The following is a 25,473-nucleotide window of genomic DNA, read 5'->3' as shown; positions in this document are numbered from 1 at the left end:
CGGAATAGAATGGCAAACACAATGCTTTGTCACACTTAGCATGCAATGAGTGTTTGTTGAATAAATGATTTGGAAATTCTGGAACTCTAATATCAGAAATTCCATTTGTTTTCAGCATAGGTGAATGCATTTGCTGAGAATATCTTGAATGTCAAATCTTGCCTGTCAGAGAGTTTCATAATCCATTCTATGTGTGCTGAATTGTTCTTAATCGGATTAACGTCCCTGGGCAGGACAAAATGGGTCTGCCTTTTCTGGCTAACACTTATTATTCATCTAGCTGATGTCGTGGGGGAAACCGGGGTGCAACTGATTCCATGAAGCAGCCTCGGCATTAATTCTGATACTTACTGATTCGACATGCTGCAGGAGCAGAGGCAAAGCGTGGATAATCACAGATAATAGAGGGCCCAGATGCCACACATGGCTGGCACTGGGACCTGGTAAAGGATGCAGCCATGTCACTGGCTCTGAGCTGAAGCTACTCTACCCATGGGAGTGGGGAGTGTGGTCATAGCAGCACCTGACTCCTGTTTTGTCTCACTGGATAATGTTTTCTGGGCTCCCAGATCACCACCTTTCTCAGTCTTCACCACAACCTGCCCTGGCTCTGAAGCTCTGCTGGATAGAGGGCTGGCTGAGTGCAGGCCTCTCATTTTACCAGCCCCAGAGCCCACCCACCCATGGAGGTGCTCCAGGTGGGGCTGGGTGCCCCTTCTGGCGACCTGAATTGAGAACGACCCTGACTTTTTTGCTGGTAAGTTGCGGAAGATAATAACTGCCTCCTTACCCCCCAACCCTGGGTCATAGGGAGAGCAAGCAGAGAACAGAGGTATGCAGGCTTTACAAACAGTGATCCTCTCACTTCTAAGGGAAGCATATGCACTCAAAATGCAAAGGGGGAGTGTGTCCTGGGGAACACCCCAGGGTCACAGACAGTGTGGAAATCTGGGTAGGACTTTTGATTCCTGTTTTCTATCAAAGTGAATCATCCTCAAAAGGTTTCCAAACTTTTGCTCCAAATTGTGGAGCAAAGGCTCCCATCTGGACCACCCCCAATGCCTCTACCTAAAGCATCTCAAATGACCCTTCTCTTTCCTTCCCAACCTTGTCCCTTGTGGGCAGCCTGAGGGACGACCTTCACACAGACAGGATCCCACTCCTGAGGCCTGTCTGAATCTGACCAGCTCTGGGAAGCGTGCTCAGCTCCTCCTTCACCGATAGGTGACACGGGCTCCTAGCAGAATGGATTCTCAGGAAAAATGGATTCTCTGAAGCTGAGAGGTGAGGGCCTCAGAGGCAGAGCTGCTTCCCCTACCTCCCATGGCGAAAGGAGAACACAGGCGTGGTGCTTTGAAGCACAGTAGACTTCCCTGCTTTTTTATGGGTCTGATCTATTCATGGTCCATAGCCATGAGAACCAGCCACTGCCTCCTAGGTTGGCCTGGGCACCTTTACAGGGTTTGGGACCATTGGGCCTTCACACCTACATGATGGGCTCTTTGCCTCAAACATTGGTGCCAAAGAGGTCCCTGGATCCCCCGCAGTGAATGCCTCCAGTTCAGGTTATGATCTGGAGCTGAGAACAGTTAGGAGGGTTTGGCTGCCACTGCCTGTGGGATCCCTTGGATGGAGGTCTGTAGCAATCAGGTGCTGCTGACACTTACGTCTTGGTTGGACATATCCCAGTAGGGTCTCTCTCCAAATGACATGACTTCCCACATGACAATCCCGTAGCTCCAGACGTCACTGGCAGACGTGAACTTGCGGTAGGCGATGGCCTCTGGGGCCGTCCATCTCACGGGGATCTTCCCTCCCTGGGAGAAGGAAAAGCCTGGTCAGCCCAAACATCGGGTTTCTAGTTGAAGGCAGATGAAAATAAACAGCACGCACATCTTTCCACTCTCCCACTCTTTGCCCCACTCTCATATGTCCTGGATTAGGACGGCCAGGATAGTCCGAGCCCCATGGGCAGGCTCTGTTACTGCACCCAAGGCGCTCAAGGTGATAGGGAGATCAAACAGAACAGAGGCATGCAGGCTCTGCAAACAGTAATACTCCCTGTCCTACGGGAAGCGTATGTGTTCAAAATGCGTGGCCTCTGCTGGTTTCACACCAGGCGTGGGTGCACCGCATGTGAGGTGACGGCTGGTACTCAAACTTGCTTGCCCCCTAATTCCCTGCATATTGATTCTAATGTCACCGTTGGGTGTCACTGATACTGACTACGACATGAAATTCCATCCGACATGCTACTGACTACATGGGCCACAACATTTGGGTCAGGAGAAAGTAAAACAAATGAAAAAGTAGGGGAGGTTTTTCTCGCTCTGCAGCCTGCAGAGGTCCCTGTAGACACCTGCTGTCCTCCCTGCCCTGCGTGGGAGTCGGCATCAGAGGCTGGAGGTACACTTTGCTAAAGGGCCCACCTACGTGCATAGCACTTGCCTTCTACCCCAGGCCCTAGGTTTATGTCTCCGAGGTTCATGTCTCCTCCTCCTTGCCAGCAACTCCACCCTCAAAATTCCGACATGGTTCTCTGCTTGGCCCTCCATTTGTCTGCCAGACCTTGGCCTATTGTGTTTACTAAAGGGATGATACCCATTCATGCGGCCCATCAATCACTAACCAATGACCACTGCTTTGTGCCAGGCCCTTTCTGAGAAGCTGCTGCCAGAGATGAGTGGCCAAGGGCCCTGCCCTCAGGCTGCACAGGGAATGGGGAGACAGACACAAAGCCCCAGATACTTAAATGTATGGTTAACAAGATGAAAAGTGATGAGGGTGAGGCTGAGGGGGATACAGGTGTTCTGAGAACCAGAGAAGACTCCCTAACACAGGAGGGGGGCAGGAACGGTAGCCAGGAGCAGGCAGAGGGGCAGTTTCCTGGAACCTCTGGTCAAGCGAGGGTACCAGTACTGCCCCATTCTGCCTGGGTGACCTGGAGCAAGTTACCCAACCTCTCTGTGCCTCAGTTTCTCATTGGCAATATGGGGGTGCTGACTGCACCTACATACATAGGTTGCTTTGAGGATTAAGTGGGTCACCATCCATACAATGCTTGGGATGGGCCTGGGGTAGAGGGCAAGTGCAATGCACGTTAACTATTACTTCACTACCCTCAGTCCTGGAGTAGGAGAAGAGGTGAATCAGGCAAAGAGAGGAGAGGAGGGAAGTTCCGGCAGAGGTGCAGGTGCAGGTGCTGGAGGTGAGAGAGAGGTGCTAACTGCCAGGCAGCAGGATGGAGAAGCAGGGTTTCCGAAGGGCAAGTGAGGGAGGTGAGCAGAGGGCAGGGCTCCCTCTGCAGGACACCGATGCCACTCAGAGGGGTAAAGTGGGGGCACTTCGAAAGGCTGGCCTCCAAAACACATCACTCACTAGAACAAATATGCTCCTCAAACTCGATGCCTCATGCAACTACCAGGATCTCACTCCCACGGCCCTTTTGTGATGCCTGGACTCCGCCTCCATAATACATGAAACCTGCCGCTCCCTGGCTCCCCACTCCTCAGCCTCAGGCTTCAGCTGAAGAGGCTATTTTTATTCTGACCGTTCTCACGATCTGTTCAAACCACCAGAGATACATGTTGGACTTTAGCTAAAATACATTAAAAATGTCTAAGAGGCTAAGCTGAGATGAGGGAGAGAGAAGGAGCAAACGGCAAAGTGTATTTTTATCTGGACTCCTACCCAGGGTCTGGGAGAATAGAAGATGACCTGCTGGGCCTCCCCAGGCACACGCCCAGCTCCCTGCAGAAGGGCCATGGCAGGCTTCTGTGGTGGGAGATGTCCTCAGCGCAAATGCCAGCCACCAGCAACATGGCAAATGCCTGAGAGCAGGCTCCAGCTGCTTGGCAGCAGGGCGCGCTGTTCTCACCACCCCCAGAACAGGAATGGACTTTCTGCTTTTATCTGCATGGCACCCTTGGCTGGGAAAAAAGGTGGAAAATGCATCCAGTGACCCAGGAGTTGTCAAACACTTGGAGGCCAGGGTCCCATAGCTCGGGGCCCCATTTTGTAAGTCACCATTAGGGGAGGGGAGACGTTGCCACACCTGGAGAGGACCTGGACCAGAGGAGAGGAGGAGAGGGGTTTCTGCTTCCTCATAATACCTGCGTTAAGTGAGGTAGGAGAGAGCAGGAGTTTAACTAGTGTGATGTGTGTGTGCGTGTTTGAGAGAGGGAGTGAGAGGAGGAGGAGGAGGAGGAGGAGGAGATGATGAGAGAAGACTCTATGTGAGAACTGACCAATATGTGTGTCAGAGAGTGAGAGACAAGGAGAAAACTTGGCTGTGTAGGTCTATGAGTAAAAGAAAGTTATGGCTGCCTGGCCGGCATGGCTCAGTGGTTGAGTGTTGACTTATGAACCGGGAGGTCATGGTTTGATTCCCGGTCATAATTGCCCTTAAAACAAAAGGAAGAATACAGATTTAATATTATGAACATAATTTTTATGCAATTGGAAAAAATCTAGTATATTCCTTTTTTTAATTTGATACCAGATCTACACACTACCATAAACCCACCTTTCCATCATTTTTCCCTTGGAGTAACCAAAACATTTCAATGATAAGAATGTCAGATGCTCACTAGTTAACATATTTTTCTGTGTAGTGATTCTACCATGGTGGATCTGTTGGGGTGAGAACTACTTTGCAATGGCACACCAGTTGTAAATGTGGGCTGGGTAACCACTTTCTGAAACTCCCTAGAAGAGAATAAGTATTTGATGTCGATGCAGATTGATTTCCCAGTACCTGAAAATGACATAGAGCCTTCTGTAACTTAAATAATAAAGCTCCCCAAACCCGGCTGGCAAGGCTCAGTGGTTGACTATCAATCTATGAACCAGGAGATCATGGTTCGATTCCCTGTCAGGGCACATGCCCAGATTGTGGACTTGATCCCCAGTGTGAGGTGTACAGGAGGCAGCTGATCAACGATTCTCTCTCATCATTTATATTTCTATCTCTCCCTCTCCCTTCCTCTTTGAAATCAATAAAAAATATTAAAAAAAAGTTATAGCTTATCTTATGTGTATGTTTGTGTCAGAGAGATGGGGCGAGGGGATGACAGAGATGTTCTGATGAATTTCAAAGAGCCTATTTGGGAGTCCGAAGGTGTCCTCTCTGCCAAGTCTGGAGCAGACCCCAGGGGTTGCTAGTGACAGCTGTTGAACTGCTCTCTCTCGCATGCAAAGTGGCCGTGCTAGGCCCACTGGCAGGGAGCCTCAGCCCTCCTGCCACCTCGGGCCGCTGGGCCTCACTGAACACGGAGCTGGGCCTGTCACTGCCACCCCCCATCCCAGCAGGTGCCTGAGCCTTTGAGAAGAGCCTCCCCGGACAGGCAGGTGACAGCTTGTCATGACCAGCTCTCCCACTCAGCCAGGAGAGCAGGGGATGCTGACCTCTGAGGCAGAACTAACGGAAGGCCAAAGTCAGGGGACAGGTGCTTTCCTTCGTGGGAATTTAAACTTTCCTCCCAGCTTCCGAACATTCTATCACCAGCCTCCTCTTCTGATGCTTAGAGGTATTATGGTGATGGCTATTTAACCTGCCTTCAATTATGTGAAAGGATATCTATTAAAGGATGGTGACCAGCCCCATGGAGGGGACTAGAAGAGAAGGAGGTGGGATGGTATTGCAGCAGGCAGGGTTTCTGCAGGCGAGGAGGGTCCTCCTGCTAGAAGTGACATCTGGACCAGAAGGCCTAAGGCCGACACATTCACCCGACTGCAAAGTGCTCCAAGAGTCCTGGCTCTCACCGGGGCAGGCAGGAGGAAGGGGCACAGAGGAGTGGTTTGCACTGTTGGATGGGAAGGAACATGAGAAAAGAATTTGTGAGGGGTGGGGGTGAGAAACAGAGGAGGCTCCCTGGGAAGGAATCTGTATCCACATGGGCAGGGAGGGGCTGAGCACTGTCCTTGTACAGGGCTTCTCTAGGCACCAGAAGACTCCCTTCCCCAGGATGCTGAGGAAGGGAGTCCTCTGGTCTGCATTTGGCAGAGATGAGGTGTCCCAAATCTGAGGCATGGGGGTGGGAGAAGGGGGAGGAGGGAGAAGGACCTCTCCATCATCAGGGCTCTGAGTTCCAAACGACCTCATATACAGAACTTCCACACACAGCTTGGCATTGAATGGTTGTGCAGCTGAGAAATTCTCTAAAAGTTTCAAATCCACTGCTTCAGAATAATCATGCCTTAACTGAGGTATAAGACACACTATAAAGATTGTGTGTGTGTGTAATTTGATAAACAAAGTGAAGTCTGGTAGCAGATTAATTCTAATACAGCCATCTTAAGGTTTACTTCCTGATAATCCACACCCACTCCGGCCTGCAGGTGTGATGCCAACGGGTGGAGGCACTTTAGTCACTCAGCCTCAGCCAGCCTGCAACAAGCATCCTTGCAGCACCCACTCTGCCCAGCATCTTGATGGGAATATGGCAGTGATGAGACTCAGCCAATGCCACCCACCCAGCTCACTGTCTTGCCACAGTGAGATTACACAGGCACAGTTTGTAGCTTTGGTTCTAGAACCCACCCAATTGTGGAGTTTTCCAGGCCAAAGTCTAAACAAAGGACAGATTCCCCTGGCTAGTTACTTACCCTAGAGATGCCCAAAAGGGTAACACTTCTGTGAGTCTGGGCATGGCTACAGTACTCTTCTCTGCCATCCTGTGTGAGACAAAGTCTCAGTGGGCATATTACATGAGTCCGGACCTCCATGCATATTGAGTATGGTGCTCATGGAGTTGTTCATATATTAGATCATGCTGCATGAGGCATCCCCTTGAAGTGATAGGTTTATGACTGAGAGCATCATGCAATGGTTCTGGATTTCATAATGCCCACTCTCTATTAGGGTTATAATATATAAAAAATGTTGGGATGACTGTAAAGATCTAACATGATATGTACGTAAACCACCCAGATATTATCATTAAATAAATGTATTGGATTGTGTCTCCCAAAAGATATGTTCAAGTTCTAACCTCCTGTACCAGTGAATATGACCTTATTTGGAAATTTGGCCTTTGAAGATATAACTAAATACGATGAGGTCATACTGGATTAGAGTGTGCCAATGACTGGCATCCATGTAAGAAGGCTAGGGGAAGACAAAGAGACACCTAGTAGGGAATGATATGAAGAGACGGGGGCAGAGATTGGCACAATGCATCTAAAAGCCAAAGAATGCCAAAGATTGACAACAACCACCAGAAACTAGGAGAGAGGCATGGAATAGCTTCTTCCCGAGAGCCTTAGGAGAGAGCATCACCCAGCCAACACCATGATTTTGGACTCCGAGCCTCCAGAACTGTGAGAGAAGAAATTCCTGTCGTTTAAAACCACTCAACTTGTGCTACTTGTTATAGCAGCACTGGGAAACCAACACAATGAGTATATACAACTTTATCAGTCACTAAATTCCCAGGTGGCAGATCCATCATGAACTACTATTAGAGGGCAGTGGGATTTGGGAGTGAGGGACACCTTGAACATTTAGGTTAAAACCCAGCAGACAAACCACAGAGGCGTCTGTAGTATTTCCTCAGTGCTGTCGATCAGACCCAGGCCAGTCTACGCCGTAAAGGACTGCCCTTTGTCTAGCAGTGTGAGTGCTGTGGGGTGAGGACTGAAGGGGCAGCACCAAGGCACTGCCACTGATGTGGTATGAGGAGGACAGCAGTGGGAAGGCAGCTCTGATACTGCTGCTGGAGGAGCCAACATCGCTCCTCCTCGCTGCAGAGGCATGGCATGCCTGGAGGCAGTGTCAATACCCCTCTTCTGGGCATCCCCAGAAAGCCTCACCTGGCGGTCCTCAAGCTTTGCCCATTGGAATCACACTGGGGAAGTTAATTTATTCAGAATCTCAGAGCGGTGCTCACACATTGGTTGGTTTTAACAAGCTTCAGGGAATCCTAATGTGCAGTCATTAGTCACGACCACTGGCCGGGAGCCGCGGTGTTCAAGTTTACATGTGCACCAGAACCGCCCAGAAGGCTTGTTAAAACACACATCACAGGGCCATAACCCAGACTTTGGAATTTACCAGTTCTGGGATAGGGCTTGGGAATTTACATTTCCAACAATTTCCAAGTATGGTTCCCAAACATGGAGAACCACTGGCACAAATCAACCCCTACAGTAAGTAACGTATAAGTAACCCACAGACCAATAAGCATACGTCGTAGATTGAGTAAGGTCTCATCTTGAATACCAACTCTGGTCATTGTGAGTGGCTGGGTTAAGGAGGATTCTGAGGCTTCCTTTGAGCTCAGCAAGCAAGAGTGAGTGATGACTGATGAGTGATGTCTACCCAGCGTAAGGGATGGGAGGTGGTATATATGGCAAATATTTGCCAACACTGAACTAAAAAGCTCAAAAGATCTCCAAATGACAGGAAAAAAAGGCAGTGACAGGCTTCTTTGGTTTTCATCAAGTCTATCTGTGGCCCCAGGGAAATGGAGGGAGGGCTGAAGTTCACATCGCAGAGCAAGCACCCTCTGGACGGGCCCTGGGACTCTCCGCTTGGAGCAGGACCACCCTGGCAGCAAGGGTGGCCAGGCTTGGTGAGGCATCTGCCCGCTTGCTGGTGAGAGGGGCTCTGCTTTGCCCTCTGTGAACAGGTCAGATACAGATGGCCCTGCCCTCAGGGGGACCCATGGGACACGCCCTCCTCCTGCTCCCCAGTCCTGTCCACTGCCCTGGACTGAGACTTCCACCGTGGCTCTAAGTGTTAAATTAAGAAGGCATTTTAGAATGAATGTCTCTATTTAAAAGCACTCGGAAAATACACTGACCCTTTTCCCCCAACCTAATCAGCAAAGTGATTTTTCCAGATAAGGCCCGTATCAGCCAAGGAGGAAAAGAAGTTTCAGCCTAAAAGGTTATCTTTCTCCGAATGCTACCAGCTTCTAACAGCCAGTGGAAATGGCTTCTGGCTGCTGAATCGCTACTGAGTCTAGATAATGAAGAGGCCGTTCCTCGCTCCCCAGGATGCCAGGAATTTGCATGAAAACAGTCTCTCCGTTTTCTGAAAGAGTTCATCTGGCCCTGCTGCTCCTTTCTTTCCAGGAGCCACAATCTTGATGGTGACACTGTAATTTATTACCATGCTAAGGATTATGATGCAACATACAGAGTTAGAAACTGAGGTGGGGAACAGGCAGCAGGAACAGGTGAGCCTGTGGAGAGGATGGTCTTATTTGTCATGCAAATGGCACACAGAACAGAAAAGGGCTGGGAGAAGAGACAGCTCCACAAGACACACTGCATTGGCTGCCGACAAAATTGTTTCTAAATAGAATGTTTTTCAAAGCTTTTTTCCCCCTTGAAGCATTAGCTGCTCCTCCGAAATGAATGGCACAATGTATTTTGTACTAGTAATAAAATATGTGATTTGAATAACTACAAATGTAGAGATTTACAGTCAGTGGGGTCCTTGCTGCCTTTCCCCTGAGCTTTGTGGGCACCGAAACCCTTCTGTGAGATGCTGGGAAAGGTAATTGCAGCCCAAACATCATTTTCCAGCAGCTAGAGAAAGGCCTATTTGGACATAAATTAACTAAAAATATGCGATGATAGTGTGTGTTTCATGTGTGAAGAACAGAAAGGCCACTTGGTGACGTTTCCCAGCTGGGGACAAAAAAACGCACAAAACAAAAGCCCTGTTCCACCAGAACAGACGTTGTTTCTCTGTGCTACACTGTCAAGGCAAACAGCTGTCTTTTACTACTCACCCCCAACTAGCCTCTAGAGACTGCGATGTGGGCTTTATTATTATTATTTTATCACACAGCACGCCTCGAGTTTGTAATTGTTTATAATTAAAAAGAAAGGATGGAGAGACAAGGGCTAAATAATTCACTGGCTGCCTTCATTCATTTGGCAAGGAGGCAGTGGGGAGGCTCTCTGGGCCAGGCCCAGGTGAATGAAAGGAAACGGAACAATACCGCTTCTGCCCTCAGCGGGGCACTGTTCAGGGAATCTCACAGTGAATCAGCTCAGGGATGGTTCAAGCTGGGCCTTTCCTTGTGCCACCCCCACAGCCTGAGCTCCTCTGGGTCCTCCTGAACAGTTGCCCCAGGAGAGAGCGGCTGGATGAACTGGCCCAGTGGGCTTTAGTCTCTGCACTTTGCCTACAGAGGGAGCCAGTACCCATCAAAGACCTGGTGGGCAAGCATGTGCCTGCTCTGCTGCTGAAACAAAAACTCCCCACTGCCGCCCTGGCTGGTGTGGCTCAGTTGGCTGGAGCATCGTTCTGTATACTACAAGGTTGTGGGTTCGATTCTTGGGATTCTCAGTCATGGCACATACCTAGGTTTCAGGTTAAATCCCCCCATTGGGGCACGTTTGGAAGGCAACCAACCAATCAATATTCTCACTCACGTGGATGTTTCTCTCTCTTCCCCCTTCTCCTCCTCCTCTCTCTAAAATCAATAATAAGCATATCCTTGGGCAAGGACTAAAAACAAAACAAGACAAAACTCCCCACTCCCTAGGGAGAGGTGTGTGTGTGGGGAAGCCTTTAGGCCCTTTGGATGACAAGGTTGGCAGGGAGGACCAGGGAACGGGGCGGGGCGGGCAGGGTTGAAGAGGAGGCTAGCAGGTCACCCTGTTGTCTACCCTTCCCTTTCTGGGCCGTGTCCAGTGTGTATTCATTGCTTTTCTGAACGTGTCAGGAAATGTGCTTTCTCCTGGAGACCCTCATCCCTCCTGCTTCACTGCTGTCCGCCCCTAGCCCTAGGCCACCCCAAGAGACCACAGTCCTCTCCTTTTCAGCCTGTGAGCCCTGGGTCTCCTACTTGTCCCCATGCTCTGTCAATAGGCCATGCCAGCCCACCCACCTTTGCCCCGTGTGTCTCCCATGACCCTCAGGCTCCCGGAGCTCTGAGATAGGGCCACACCTCCCATGGCAATGTGGCTGGCAGGGGATCCCAACAGTGAGCAGCAAGAGGTGGGGGCTGCTGGGGCAGGTGGATTCTGCCTGCGGATGGAGGCTGGCCTCTGGGAGACCTCTGTCCCGCTCTGTGCGATTTATTCCATTGTCCTTATTGAGTTTCCCTGTCTCTTCATGTGATGTAAGCATCTGACAAACTGCCGTGGCAACCCATTTTAATAGGTACAGCAGTAGGTAGATTCCTCATTCACAGTGTAATTTTTGGTGCCTTACCAATGTTCACTAGCCACACCTCTAGTCTCTCTTCCTGCCCGACCCTCCAACAGCTATTTAAAAATAATCATTCACATCAAATAGCTCAAATTCTTCTGGCCTCCTGAACTGCACCCCCTTCTTGGCACTGTTTCTCCCTTGAACAATCTGGGAAGTTATAACCAAGTCACTTAAGCACTCTGTCTTACTGTCTCCACCTGCCAATAGGGATAATAATGCTTAATTATCTCAGAGGGCGGATGAGGAGCTGTTAGCTAATGCTGGCGGAGTGAGATGTGAGAGTTAGTGGGCGAGGCTGCTCCTCCTGCCTCCGGCATGAGCCCTGTTCTCTGGGTGCCTGTGGCTGGAGGGATGGCCAGAGAGATCCAGAGAGAGCCCCAAAGACCATGACGGGGGTGGGGGGGGGAGGGGAGGCAGCTCCTTCCCTGGTACTTTCCCCACCAGTTACGTAAAGCACCTATTCTGAGGTTCGTTTTACAGATGCTGGAAGCTGGGGAAGAGAGGACAGTGGCCATGGGTCCACATCTTGTAAAAGGTGAAGGGGCACTTGGCCCTTCCATTCCAAACCCTTTGCTGCCTGTTCCCCATAGCGGGTAACAGGAAAGAAGAAGGAAAGAGAACTGGAGCTGTGTGTCCCTGTGTATTGAGGGCAGGTGGCATCTTTTCTCTCCCAAAGGAGAAAAAACACTCGGCTTCTGTTTCACTTTTACAGAGCACGAAACTCCAAACTCTCAGGCCAGGGTCCCATTCCACCCCTGCCGTCATCACCCCCAGACTGTCCACATCCCAGTGAGTTTTAGGGTACAAAAAGCCACCTGAGTCTGCTACATGTTTTATGTGTGGGGGACATTTATTGTGAGAGAAGAATATGAAGGTGTGCCTGCAGGTGAAATGAGAAAAAACATTCATTGGTTTTTGTTAAAATAAAGCATCAACAAGCACAGTGTACGTGAAGGAGTAAGTGAGGAAGACCAATGCTGCTTTGTATGTGTGTGTGGTGGGGGTGATGTATGTGTGAGGAGTGTAAATTGGCAAAAAGTTTGGGGAAATAAACTTTCTCTCCCCAAATTTAAAACATGTAATTCTTAACATCACCACAAGGGGCAGATGAGTATCAGGTGCCTCCAGATGTGATTCCCTGAGGACAGTCATTTATGCAATGTATAGTTCATATCCTGAGTCTGATCATGAGGAGAGATCATACAAACCCCAAATGAGAAAAGTTCTATTAAAAAAGAGACAGTATTCTTTTAAAATGTTATTAGGACAAAACAAACAAAAAAGGCTGTGGAAATGTCCTAAATTAAATGGGACTAAATTAACATGACAGTGAAACACAATATCTGATCCTAGAGTAGATCTGTACTAGAAGGAAGAAGTGCTAAAAAGGACATTTTGGGATCAATTAGAATAGAGACAGAAGATTAGAGAAACTATTTTATCCCTCTTAAATCACTGACAATGAAAACTATACTGTAGTTATGCAAGAGAATATCCCTATTTTTAGGACACACAGAAACACACAGAGTATACGGGGATAGAGGTCTGTGATGTATGCAACATACCTTCCAAGAATTTAGAAAAAGAATACTTGGGGTGGGGGTGGGGGGAGCAGGCAAATAATAAAGAAATGGGGTAAGATAACAATAGGTAAAGAATCTGGGCAAATGTTATATGGATGTTATTTGTATCATTCTTATTCTTGAAACTTTTCTTTGTTTGAAATTTTTTTAAAAATTGAAATGTGCAAATTCTTTGATTCAGCAAATTCTCTTCTTAGATTTCCTTTATAGAAATATCTATCCAAGTGTACAGAAATATCTCTCTATAAGAATATTCACTGAAGCACTGTTTGAAATAATACATCAGAAACACCTAGATGGCCATCCCCAAAGAGCTTGTTAAACTGTTTCTACAGTTCATTTGTGCAAAGGATGCCTGAGAAAGAGCCTGAGAAAACCTACAGGCAGACACAAAAGGTCTCCAAAGGCATGAGGTAAGGTACTGAGAGGGGAAGAAGTCATTTTCGTGGTACATCATTAAGTAACAGAGCAAGTCGATGAACACGTCAGTATATATAGTATGAGACCATAAAAATTATATAAAAACAAAACACATGCACAATACACAATAAAGTTGGGAAGGAAACCTACGAAACTATTAATGATAGTGACGTCTGGGATTTGGGTGGGCGGAGTATGTTTCATTTCTTACATTAAACACACTTTCATATTTTGATATCAAATATTTGCTTGATGTGTAGCAAATGAGCATTGCTTTTATAAATAAAACCATAACAACATTTTTTTACATGTAGCATTCTAGAAACTTCTTTAGATCCCTTTCTTCAGATGGGCTGACCCTTCAGGTTGGACCAATAAGCCCCTCTCTCCTTGCCTGCTCTGGGATCAGGTGTTGGGGAGGGAATGGGAGATTATGATGGCCACAGTCTGGTGAGTGGGACTGGTGACAACAGTCATTAAGAGCCACAGGGAAAGGGTCAGGTCTGGGTTGGAAGAACAGAAACTGAGGGTCTCTTCCTCCCGCTGCGGAGAGCCCGGCTGCCTTGGATGGTGATAGTGCTTCCTGGGTACAGGGGCTCCTGCTCCATTCTACACCGACTGCTCTTCCTCGGTATCTCAGATCTCCAGGGACATGTTTGTCACGCATTAATTAATTTCTTACTCACTCCACACACACAGTTACTGAGCGGCACACGGAGGCTCAGGGACACTGTGATAAAAGAGGAAGCCAAGCGAGCTGCAGGGCTGGGTAAGAACAGAGGAGGTGGCAGAGGCTTTGCAGAGCATCTGAGCAGCTGGGGGAGGGCGCGGCCGTGGCCGTGAAACCAGGGTGATGAGAGCACGGTGGAGGCTGGGTCACAGGCCCAGATGCCTGTGGTTGTTCCCAATCTCTCATGCTTCTGGCCTAGGATTCTATTGGCCTGCCTAGTCCTGCACAACAGAACCCTGTCTTGGGGTGTGCTGAGAGACCTGACTTCATTTAGACTTTAGCCAATGCTGCTTGCATCTTATTTTTCCTTTCCCCATAGATATATTTTCTGACCTACTTTGGGATTTATACATTTTGTTATTTCTTAGAAAACCAACTCCTGGAGTTATTCCCACATTTCCAGCCCTAACTTTCCTCCAACCCGGTGGGTCTAGATCCCTGGTTCTTGCCTATCTACCTGTCCCTCTTGAGCCCATGGGAGCCCAGGGATGGACTGCTGTATGGGTGTCTCAAAGGCAGCCGGATTCTTAACAGTGGGAGAAAGAGACCCCTCAGTTTCTCCTCCTCTAAGCTGGACCTGAGACTTTTCCAGTGGCTCTTAGTGGCTGTTATCGCCAGTCCTACTCACTAGACTTGGGGCTTTCCTAATCTTGCCACAGCCTTGAAACTCTGCCTAGAACTGTGGGGTCAGTGTCTCAGAATTTTCTGGAAACATCTCCTGCTGCAGTCCAAAGACTCTCTTTTCAGAGGGTCCAGACCCCATTTTATCTGGAACTGGTAAACTTTAAGTCCCCTGCCTCCTTCCAAAAAGAAAAAACAAAAACAACAACCCACAATTCCCATTTCTACCAGTCATGGCTTCCCAAGGCCTGGGAACCCATATCCACTGTTTCCTAGGAACCCAAAAGGCTCAGGAGATAATCCTCAATCACAAGTCAAGAGATGCCCCGAGTTCTTGAGATCTGTGGCTTCTGCACATGGTAAGCCAGCTGGCTTGTTGATCCTGGAGTTTCTATCTCCTACAGGAACATTTCAGTATATCCCAAGATCTATAGGACTTTCACCTTTCTGGTCTCTTCAGGTTGTATTTTACTCCCTGTGCCCAAGGACAGGTGAGATGAGGAAGGTGGAGGACAGGGCATCCTAGCTCTGAGCAGAACAGGCATGAGGGAAGAGAAGCAGAAATTTAAAAACTAGCACATTTGTGGGGCAGAAAGGAGCTTGTCTGCTTTCCCCTCGTCATGCTCTCCTCTCCCCTCGTCATGCTCTCCTCTCCCCTTCAGGTAGATTACAGACTGTTTAACTCACAGGTGTGGGAAGAGTAGATCGTGATGGAACGAGACCAGATCTGAAGAGCCATAGCCTAATACAGGGAATGGCAACCTTGGAACAGATGAGAAGCTTAATGTTTTTTGTCCAAAGGTCATTCCAAAACAACCCAGGTAAAAATCAAAGAGAATGTGATCTTCAGAATGTTATTAGGTTGAGTTTCCAAGCAGGACAAAGAAACAGTTTATTGGGTTACAGAACCATCTGAAATACCCCCTTGTCAATGACAAGTGTTGACACTGTGGCTGGAGTTGGAAAACATCATCTTGCAGTCATGCTAATACAGACCAGTTCAGACAAGAGTCATTGATGGCTGCTAAAACTAGGGGGAAATTTTTGATGAAGAGCAGGGTATTACATTTTCCCACAGACTGCTTATCAGTTGTAAGAGAAAAAGATATGTAATATGTACCGTATGTAACTATACACTGGAGAAGTGGACAAAACCTTGACCAGGTGATCAAAATTAATAACACTAATGAGGGGCAGATGGACCTCACGTGTCTTGAGATATGCTATCCTAGGCAAGACACACCATCACTGATGTAGGATTATGGCCAAGAATGTAGAACCTGAATCTAATTATAAGGAATACCAGAAAAGCCCCCCCAAAAGGAATGTTCTATTAATAAAGAAGGTGACTATATTCTTTAAAAATGTCAATATCATAAAAGACAAAAAAGACAGTGGAAATGTTCCAGATTGAAGGAGTCTGAGGAGACATGACAACTAAATGTAATACCTGATTCTATCCAGCAGGTCCTGGATTTTTAATTTCAACAAAATTAAAAATCATATCCATTTAAAGAAATTTTAATCCAAATAAAAAAGGGTTCTTGAAAAATCTCCTTTTCAATTGATTAGGTAACTCAAGAAGTTCTCCAACCAAACAATAGCATTGTTCTTAAAGAGAAGCCGGTGAGGAGCCCACAGACATTCCTATCGTGCAGACCTTTGGAGCTCCTAAAATGTAACAAAATTTCCCTGGAATCTTTTTTAAAGACCAATATTGGGCAAGCTTTGCACAATCTCTTATAGGTCTAGAAAAACTATGATTGTGGACGGAAATATTGACACATAAAATGACCTTCTGTCATTGCATTTGGTGGCCCATGCTTTTCAAATATTGCACTTGACATGGCAAAACCCTTGTTTGGAAAGAAACCTTGGGAAAAGCTCAATATTTAAAACAGAGGAGAGGCTGTGGTTGAAGCAGGGTGGTGGCCTGGAGCCCAGCGAGGTACCCCCATCACCCTAGCAGTGCCCCTGACCCAATTCCTATTAACACCAGGATATGGAGAGCAGAGCACCTACAAGGAGTGCTCACATACTAGAGACTCACATATGAGGGCTGAACCCACATTTTTTTCTTTTCCTTGAGTCACATATATGTTCTGACATGATTGTTGTACTATATGGGTGATATATATATAATTGATTTCAGAAAGGAAGGGAGAGGAAGAGAGAGGTAGAAACATCAATGATGAGAGAGAATCATTGATTGGTTTGATTGGTTGCCTCTTGCGCGCGCGCGCACACACACGCACACACACACCACACACACTGGGGATTGAGCCCGCAACACAGGCATGTGCCCTTGACCGGAATCGAACCCAGGACCCTTCAGTTCACAGGCCAATGCCCTATCCACTGAGTCAAACCTGGCTAGGGCTGATTACTATACTTTTGATCTTTGTCTCAAATGGTTAGTCCTACTACTGATGGTTCAACTACTCATTACGCCTAAATGGAGTGTATGCTTCCTGACGGTGACTCAATGAGCTCTAATTTCTTAACAGAGGCATTTCTGCTATAATGTTGTACACACATTTCAAACAACCTCATATTCTGCAAAATTGCACAATTAAACATCAGAGCCTATGGGGGAAACTTACATTTGGAGAAAATCATTCCAAATGTAACAAAACCACAACAATCCTAATAAAATGAGAAGCACAGGTAAATTACAAGCTGCACTTGCACCAGTGCTTCAGGTTCTCTGCAGCCTAAATCTTGCAGGCCCTGGGGGGCATTCACATCACTTAGTGGTTAGTTTCATCAAAATTAAAAATCTGATCCAGAGTACAGACTTCTTTGTGAAAAAATTAAAATTTAACATAAAGGAAAATGTTTTCATAGTTTCCTCATCTTTACCAGATAACAGAGTAGAAAACATAGTGGTTTGGGGAGCCACTAAACCAGCCACTATTTGTATTAAAGAAAGGCCTTTCTATCAATGTTCAACATTTTTCTTAAGGTCTTCTCATTATGCTAAGACTTTCTCTTTAATTGTAAGAAAGCTTGCCCCAATTGCTTCAAAACATACATCTTGGGGAAAGATCACATGAGAACCACAGGACTTCCACTATATACTGACATCATTGCCCCATTAATAATCATGTGTCGAGTGAGTCTGCCTTGAAGAAACAGGTACTGTCACAGATCAGGCTATAGCTCCATTTCTGTTGTTATGAGGAACCGCAGGGAGGAGACAGCAGTTGGACATCTATCAAGTGCCCACTGGGCACCAACTCCTCTGATGGGAACTTATATATTTAATATCATCCAAATTTCACCATCATACTAAGAGATAGGTTCTTAGCCCAATTTTACAGATTAGAAAAGTGAGGCTCATGAAGTAAATACCTCATCAGGTCACAAAACGTGTTAGTTAGCAGAACTAGGGTTTAGCTTTTGGTCTAGTTCCCATCCATTGCTCTTTACATTCCATTGCTTAGATTTCATATTAGGATCCTTCCCCTTGCATTAGTAACTAAAGGGAACTTGTCCCACTCATTGCTAGTTATATTCAGTATGTCATATATTGTTGGAACAGATTTTCCCCCGCCAGAACAAGGTAAAATAATTTGCCAAGAGCCAGAATAATTTATTCTAATTTATCAGATTTTATAGTAACTTTAATTTTGTTACTTTTTTATAGGCCTTTACTAGTAGAAGTTTGTTAAAGTACTTTCAAGACAATTTTTCCTTTGATCACAATAATAATGTGATACAGATCAAGTATTACATACTATCCCATCCAACAGATAATGGAACTGGGCCTCAGGAAGGTAAAGGAACTTAACCAAGTTAAGAATTGGTAGAGTTAGGATTCAAACCATGTTTTCTGGCTCAAAATTCAGGCTTGTCCTTATAATTGCTGAAGGAACCACCTTTGAAATTATCTACAGTGAAGGCCTGTGTATTGAATCTGTCATTAGAGCTATTGAGCCGAGTTATGCTACATGATTTGAAATGTGATAAAACATTGAAAAATAAAGCAAGGAAAGAATGAGTTTAGTGTTTGTTATGAAAGATAACGATTACTTGTAGGATAATGGGTATTAGAAGCCTATACAAATAAACAACCCAAAAAATTGAATAATGGGTTTTAAATGATGATGTCTTATTTACTTACTAAAATAATTTTCTAATACTGAAAACTATTGTAGAATGCTAATCATTATTTTGGATAATAGAACCACGGCATGTGCAATAGGAAAAAGTAACTTAGGAGGAACATAAGCTATCATAAAGTGATAGTTAGGAATCAGCTACCCTTCTACCTATCCTCCTCCCTTTCCTGGCCAAAATTCTCGGGGTAGAAAATGCAACTACCAAGCTATTTCATAGCATTTTATTAGTGATGTTGGTTTCATAGCACATGAACTCACACTGCTTGGCAATTGTGGGTGGAGTCTCCCTGAATTTTCCTCATTTTTTTTGAACAAGGCATTTTTCATTTTGCACTAGACCCTGAAATTGTGGCGATATAGATGGATGAAGTGAACCACAAGAATATGGGATTTTTTTCATGAAGGCAGAGGGGTGATAAAGTTTGGAGGGCAAGGAGGATTCTGACTCCAACCTATGACCCTGGATGGGTGCACCCTGAACATGTGTAGGGTCTGGGGCAAGAGTGCAAGTGGAACCCAGGCTCTTGGCCCATTCCCTTCTCCTCTTACTCCAGCACAGTGAAGTGTGTTGTATGCATGCCTGTGGATACCCCAGCCCCAGATCTGACCCCCATCTACACCCCCATCTGCCATTCTCTATGCATCTAGGAGTGGGCCAGATTCCTTTCCAAAGGAAAAGTTCTCAGAAACGATGGGTCCTAAAATCAGGGTCCATGGCTACTCCTGGTTAAGTGTTGGGCCAGGGCCTCGGTATATATGCCCAAACTATATACACCTAATAGAGAGTAAGGAAGAAAATGTGCCTGGACAACAGCAGGTATCCTTGTCCCACCTGCCATTGAGTAGCAAGATGTGAAGCTGCTGGGTCAGCCCTGGGCACACTGGGCTGTGGCTCTGAATTTTAATAGGAAATTTTCAGATGATTACTGAATAAAGGTCAATCTTGCTCTTGTCACCTGGGTCCTTCCCTCCCTTCTCCCTATTGCTCAACTCCTTGGCCACAAGAGAATAAAAGAATGAAGACCTGACAGCCATTGCCAACCAAGAAAAAGAAATACCCTTCTCCAACAAGAGAAAGAGCTGGCCATAGGAGAGGCAAGCAGCTTGCAACTCATATGCTGAATGCATGGCCTTGAACTTTACTTTACACCTCTTTTTTCTTGTCTTCAAACACCCAAATAGCATTTATTCTCTAAGTGAGCAATATTAGCTGATGTCTACATGGATCTTTTCACCGAGATTCTTCTTTTCCTGTTTTTTGCTCTCTCACTTTCTCACAAGGAGAGGGTTTACTTGAATGCTTCTGTGGGAAGATTAAAATGAAATCCTCACCTCCAAAATCCTCCCCGCACATTCCCCCTGCAGCTAGAGTATCTGCAGAGTGAGCCCCTAGCAGCGTGGCCTTTGATCAGTTATCCTCCTGGTCTTGCCCTTTCTCCCTCCCTGGGCTCGCTCTCTCTCTCTCTCTCTCTCTCTCTCTCTCTCTCTCTCACTGTCTGACTCCCCCTTTCTCTTACCTCTGGGTCTGTAAACTGTACTGGATGAGAGTTTCTTTGCTGCCCTCAGATCTTTGAATCCAGCTCTCCCAGAGGAAGCGCTCGGCCTTGATGGAGCTGGTTTTGGGCTTCTGGAGTCTTTAGAAAATTGCACTTGCTTCTGTGTGCTCTGGGAGGGCTGGATTGAAGGGCCTGGTTCTTCTTTCTGAGATAAACACTTTGCCTTCTAGAGATTCTCTGGGCCCATGACCTCTTTTTGTGAGGAGGCTCTCTGTTGCATGAAGGGCTCCCAGGCCAAGCCCTCCCAGAGGCCCTATTAGGCTGGGTACATGGGCAAACACTTCCACCCCCTGTATCAACTTCTCTCACAATGCACTGGAGTCCCACAGAACTAGAGGGAGATTTGAACAGACTCCCAGAACCTCAAAGCTGGTCAGGGCTTTCGAAACTTCATCAGTCCTTTTATTTAACTTCTTGTGGTCATAGCTCTTTGAGGGCAATGCTCCAACAAAGAGGACACCCCAGTAAACTCAACCAACAGGGATTATAATGTGTTTTTTGGTTTTGTTTTAACTTTTCTTAAATACCAAAACCAGATTAAGACAACCCAATGAAAGAGAATTACAGGCCAACATCCCTCATGAACATAGATGCCAAACTCCACAACAAAATTCTAGCAAATTAGATCCAGCATTACATCAGAAAGATCATATACCATGACCAAATAGGATTTATCCCAGGGATGCAAGAATGGCACAATATCCGCAAATCAATAAATGTGATATATCACATAAACAAAATGAGAGGTAAAATTCACATAGTCATATCAATTGATGCAGAAAAAGCATTTGACAAAATCCAACACCCTTTCTTGATAAAAACTCTTAGTAAAATGGGAATAGAGGGATCATACCTCACATAATAAAAGCCTTATATGACAAACCTACAGCCAGCAACATACTCAATGGGCAAAAACTAAAACCATTTCACCTAAGAACAGGAACGAGACAGGGATGCCAATTTCACCACTCCTGTTCGACATAGTACTGGAAGTGCCATAGCAATTAGACAAGAAGAAGAAATAAAAGGTATCCAAATTTGAAAAGAAGACATAAAACTGTCCTTATTCGAAGATGACATGATACTGTACATAGAAAAACCCCAAAGACTCCATAAAAATTATTAGACTTAATAAATGAATTTGGCAATGTAGCAGGATACAAAATTATCACCAAAAAATCTATGGCATTTTTTATACACCAACAGTGACCTTACAGAAAGAGAGATTAAAAAACAATCCCATTTGCCATTGCACCAAAAAAATTAAGATAACCTAGGAATAAACGCAACTAAGGAGGTAAAAGACCTGTACTCAGAAAACTATAGGACACTGAAAAAAGAAATAGAGGAAGATAAAGAGATGAAAGAATATACTGTGTTCATGGACTGGTAGAATCAACATCATTAAAATGTCCATACTACCCAAAGCAATCTATAGATTCAATGCACTGTCCATTAAAATACCAATGGCATATTTTACAGACCTAGAATGAACTCTCCAAAAATTCATCTGGAATAAAAAAAAGACCCCAAATAGCTGTAGCAATCCTGAGGAAGAAGAACAAAGTAGGAGGGATCTCAATATCAGATATCAAGCTGTATTTCAAAGCCACTGATCTCAAAACTGCCTGGTACAGGCACAAGAACAGACATATAGACCAATGGAATAGAATAGAGAACCCAGAAATCGGCCCAAGCCACTATGTTCAATTCATATTTGACAAGGAGGCAACAACTTACAATGGAGTCAAGACAGTCTCTTAGATAAAATGGAAACTAAAGAGAAAATAAACAAATGGGACTACATCAAAATGAAAAGCTTCTGTAGAGCAAAAGACACCATCAACAAAACAACAAGAAAGCCCACCGCATGAGAGAACATATTTGCCAATGTTATCACCAATAAGGGTTTAATCTCCAAAATTTACAGGGAACTCATACAACTTAACCATCTGAATTGTTAACTGCTGTGCTTTGCACATACTAGGTGCTCAATAAATACGTGTTGGCTTGGAGACAGCTGAAAGAGGCATGACAAGGACCTTCCCCCAGGTGGTCAGCCCCTCCTACATGATGACAGGCACATGGGGAGAAGGGTTTGCCCATCTGTTCCCCACACACCAGGCTCAGAGCAGAGATAAGGCATCTCTGAGAAACCTGAGTCACACTTTGCTCCAATCCTCAGGGCATGAGCTGGCTCAGACTCTGAAATCCCATCCTGATCTCTCGCATGCTAATAATACACTGGCCTTACTAATAATAATTATGCTGAGTCTTTTTCAAAAGGGCATTTCACTCAGGGCCTGATATCCCTAATTGAGCATCTGGTGACAAAGTGACCTGGGGAGAGATAGTCAAGGAAGGAGGAGGCAGAACCAACTGAAGAATTATTTGAATGGCAGAGCATGGGGTAGATTTGAATTATTCCTCCCTCTTCTTAATTAATGCTACAGAAGAATTTCCAGGGGACCAGGACTCTGTTATGTTGGCTGCAATGAAAGTGCCCCCCTCTTTTCCTTGTTTGTCTTCATTCCTCTCCACTTTCCCATCCATCCAAGAGATAGCCTGTTACCCAAGCTCAAAGACTGAAAGAAGAGCAAGAAATCATAATTTGAAAATGGTTTATGAAGGAAGCCACGGATGGAAAAGGGAGGGGAAGTATGATTTATATGTAAAAACCACCAGGGACTGTGGGGAGACATGAAGCTGGACCTGGGATCACTGGATGGAAAGCCAGCAAACCTTGCTCGTTTTGACAGCTGAAGCTTCTAGCCTGAGCTGAAACCTCTCAGGCAAAGGGATCAACCCACTTAACAGCAACGTAAAAAAATATTTTATTGGTATTTTTAGACAGAGAGGAGGAGGAGAAGGAGGGGAGAGAAACACTGATGTGAGAGCAGAACATTGATTGGCTGCTCCTGCGTGTCTCCTGAGTGGGAATCAAACCAGCAAACTTTCCATGCACGGGATGACGCCCAATGAACTGAGCCATATGGGCCAGGGCAGCAGCAACATCTGGGGATGGGCAGGTGCAGACTGAGGGGGCACTGTCCTGAGGCTTGCAGGAAGGATTGTCTTTGAGATAATTTCCTGCTTTCTTTGCACCTTGTAAGTACTTAGTACATTGTAAGAAAAAAATCTAAAACATTCTATAGCAGTTATATTCACTTCTCAGTGGTAATGAAAGGAAGAAGCCCAGCTGTTACTGACTCAAGGTTTGTGTCTGTGTGTATCTATGTCTGAGTAGTGTGTGTGTGTGTGTGTGTGTGTTTCTGTGTGTCCCTGACTGTGCTTTGTATATCTATCTGTGAACACTGCACTCTGAAAAATGAAGGATATTGATATTTTCTTGCAACGCGAGTTTGTGAAATAAATATATGCCCCCACCTGTAGTTTTAATGCAGTGGTTCCTGAGCGTGGTCCAGGACTAGACCTTTCAGCCTTATCGGGGTATGTGTGTGAAATGCACATTCCTGGGCCCCACCTCAGATCTACAGATCAGAAACTCGGGGGGTGGGGCCCAGAAATCAGCACGTTCACAGCTCTTTAGGGGGAACTGTGCATAGTGAAGTGTGAGAACCACGGTTTCAATGGATTCAGCCATCTGAGTTGCCTTTCCCCCTGCTTTCTGCTGAGAAGTTTTCTTCAAAATTCTTCCCCGATGATCCTGTCATGAGAGTCCTCCACTTCCCTTTGTGACTATCAGCTTGTCCTGGGCTTCGGGAGGCTCTCTGCTTTAGTGCTTTCTGTTTGGGCTGAGCAGGAATAGGCAGAGTTACAGGATCTTTATCAGTTAGCCTTGAAAATGCACACCTGAGTGTGACTTGCTGTGGGGTGTGGATTCTGAGAATGTGGAAAGCACACGTGGCAGCATCCACAGTGATCACCTGAGCCACAGCCAGGGCAGGACTGACACTGAGGCTGCTTCCCCTTTATCACATGGGGCTTACAAATTCTCACAAGTCCCATTTTATAAGCGAGGAGACTGGAGGCCAAGTTTACAGAGCATAGTTTGAGTCCAAGTCCTGCATTCTTCCTGCCATGTTCAAAGACCCACCTTGCAACACCAGAGTGTGAAAGGCTCTAGAGAGGTCTTTTCGCCTTCTTCCCAGACCACCGGGCTGAAGGCAGGGCTCAAATGGGCAGCATAACATCATGGAATAAATTTTCAAAATTTGTTTGTGAAAGAAAGGTCCTGAAAGACGTCAGCATGGATGATGTTGGCTACACTGGATGCTTTTTCCTGGGAACACAGTGAGGACAGAGGCTACAGCTGAGACAATTCATGAGAATAATGGAGGAGGATGGAACAAGGGTCCTGACTCCATGGTGACCTGGGATGACCAAAATTCATCACAGGCGGACAGGGCCTCTGTAGAGCACATGTGGGACAGGCCTGATTTCCCCCAATAGGTTCTAGGTGAGCCATGGGGCCAGGTGCTCACAGAGATCGCCCTTGGGGAGAGGCTGTCCCTTGTCCCACAGGGAGGATGGACCCTCTGTGCTCAGAGCCCCAGGAAGCAGTACAGGAAATGAGTCTGACTCAGATGGGGCAGGTTCTAGAGCAGGGGTCCTCAAACTTTTTAAACAGGGGGCCAGTTCACTGTCCCTCAGACCATTGGAGGGCCAGACTATAGTTTTTAAAAAAACTATGAACAAATTCCTAAGCACACTGCACATATCTTATTTTGAAGTAAAAAAACAAAATGGGAACAAATACAATATTTGTATTTGCATGTGGCCCGCGGGCCGAAGTTTGAGGACCCCTGTTCTAGAGCTGAGCTGTCCCTGAGTGGGTCCAGGCATTCAATGAGGGGCTGCAACAGGAAGCTCAGTATGTGAGGAAGAGCTGGGGAAGGGACCAAGATCCAGGAAGGACAGGGCACAGCTGGCAAATCACGTGAGATGGTTTTTGCCTCCCACAAGGAGGAGCAGATGCCCAAGAAACAGCGCTGTTTGCGGATTACAGGGGGAACAGAGCAGGGCAGGCAATGTCAGCAGACATCATGAGACAGAAAACGAAAAGCAGGAGGAACTGGGGGCTGGAAGGAAGTGAGCTTCAGAAGCTTCAGAAACACAGGCAGGGAGGATCCAGGTGCAGATGAGGAGAGGAAGGAGCAGGGAGAGGAGCAAAGGGGAAGGGGCTGAAGGAGATCAGAGGCACCTTGAAGATGGAGTGAAGTTCCTGATGAAACAGGGAGGCCTGCGGGGGCCGGGCTGGGGGAAGGCATGGAGCGAGGCTGGAGACTTCTCAGACAGCCTG

The 25,473-nt window shown here is 46.3% G+C and overlaps 1 protein-coding gene across 1 annotated transcript in view; it reads right to left on the bottom strand.

The window, feature by feature from the left end:
• Positions 1–25,473, bottom strand: part of EPHB1 (EPH receptor B1) — a 283,401-nt gene that overhangs the window by 12,956 nt on the left and 244,972 nt on the right. Inside the window, exon 13 of the mRNA XM_006759807.2 lies at positions 1,668–1,817. Within this exon, the coding sequence (XP_006759870.2) occupies positions 1,668–1,817 (150 nt within the window). The remainder of the gene's footprint in view (positions 1–1,667; positions 1,818–25,473) is intronic.

The sequence above is a fragment of the Myotis davidii genome, unplaced genomic scaffold (assembly GCF_000327345.1).
Source record: "Myotis davidii unplaced genomic scaffold, ASM32734v1 scaffold415, whole genome shotgun sequence".
NCBI lineage: Eukaryota > Metazoa > Chordata > Mammalia > Chiroptera > Vespertilionidae > Myotis > Myotis davidii.
Note: the sequence above shows the minus strand (reverse complement) of the source record. Positions and strands in the feature narration are given on the sequence as shown.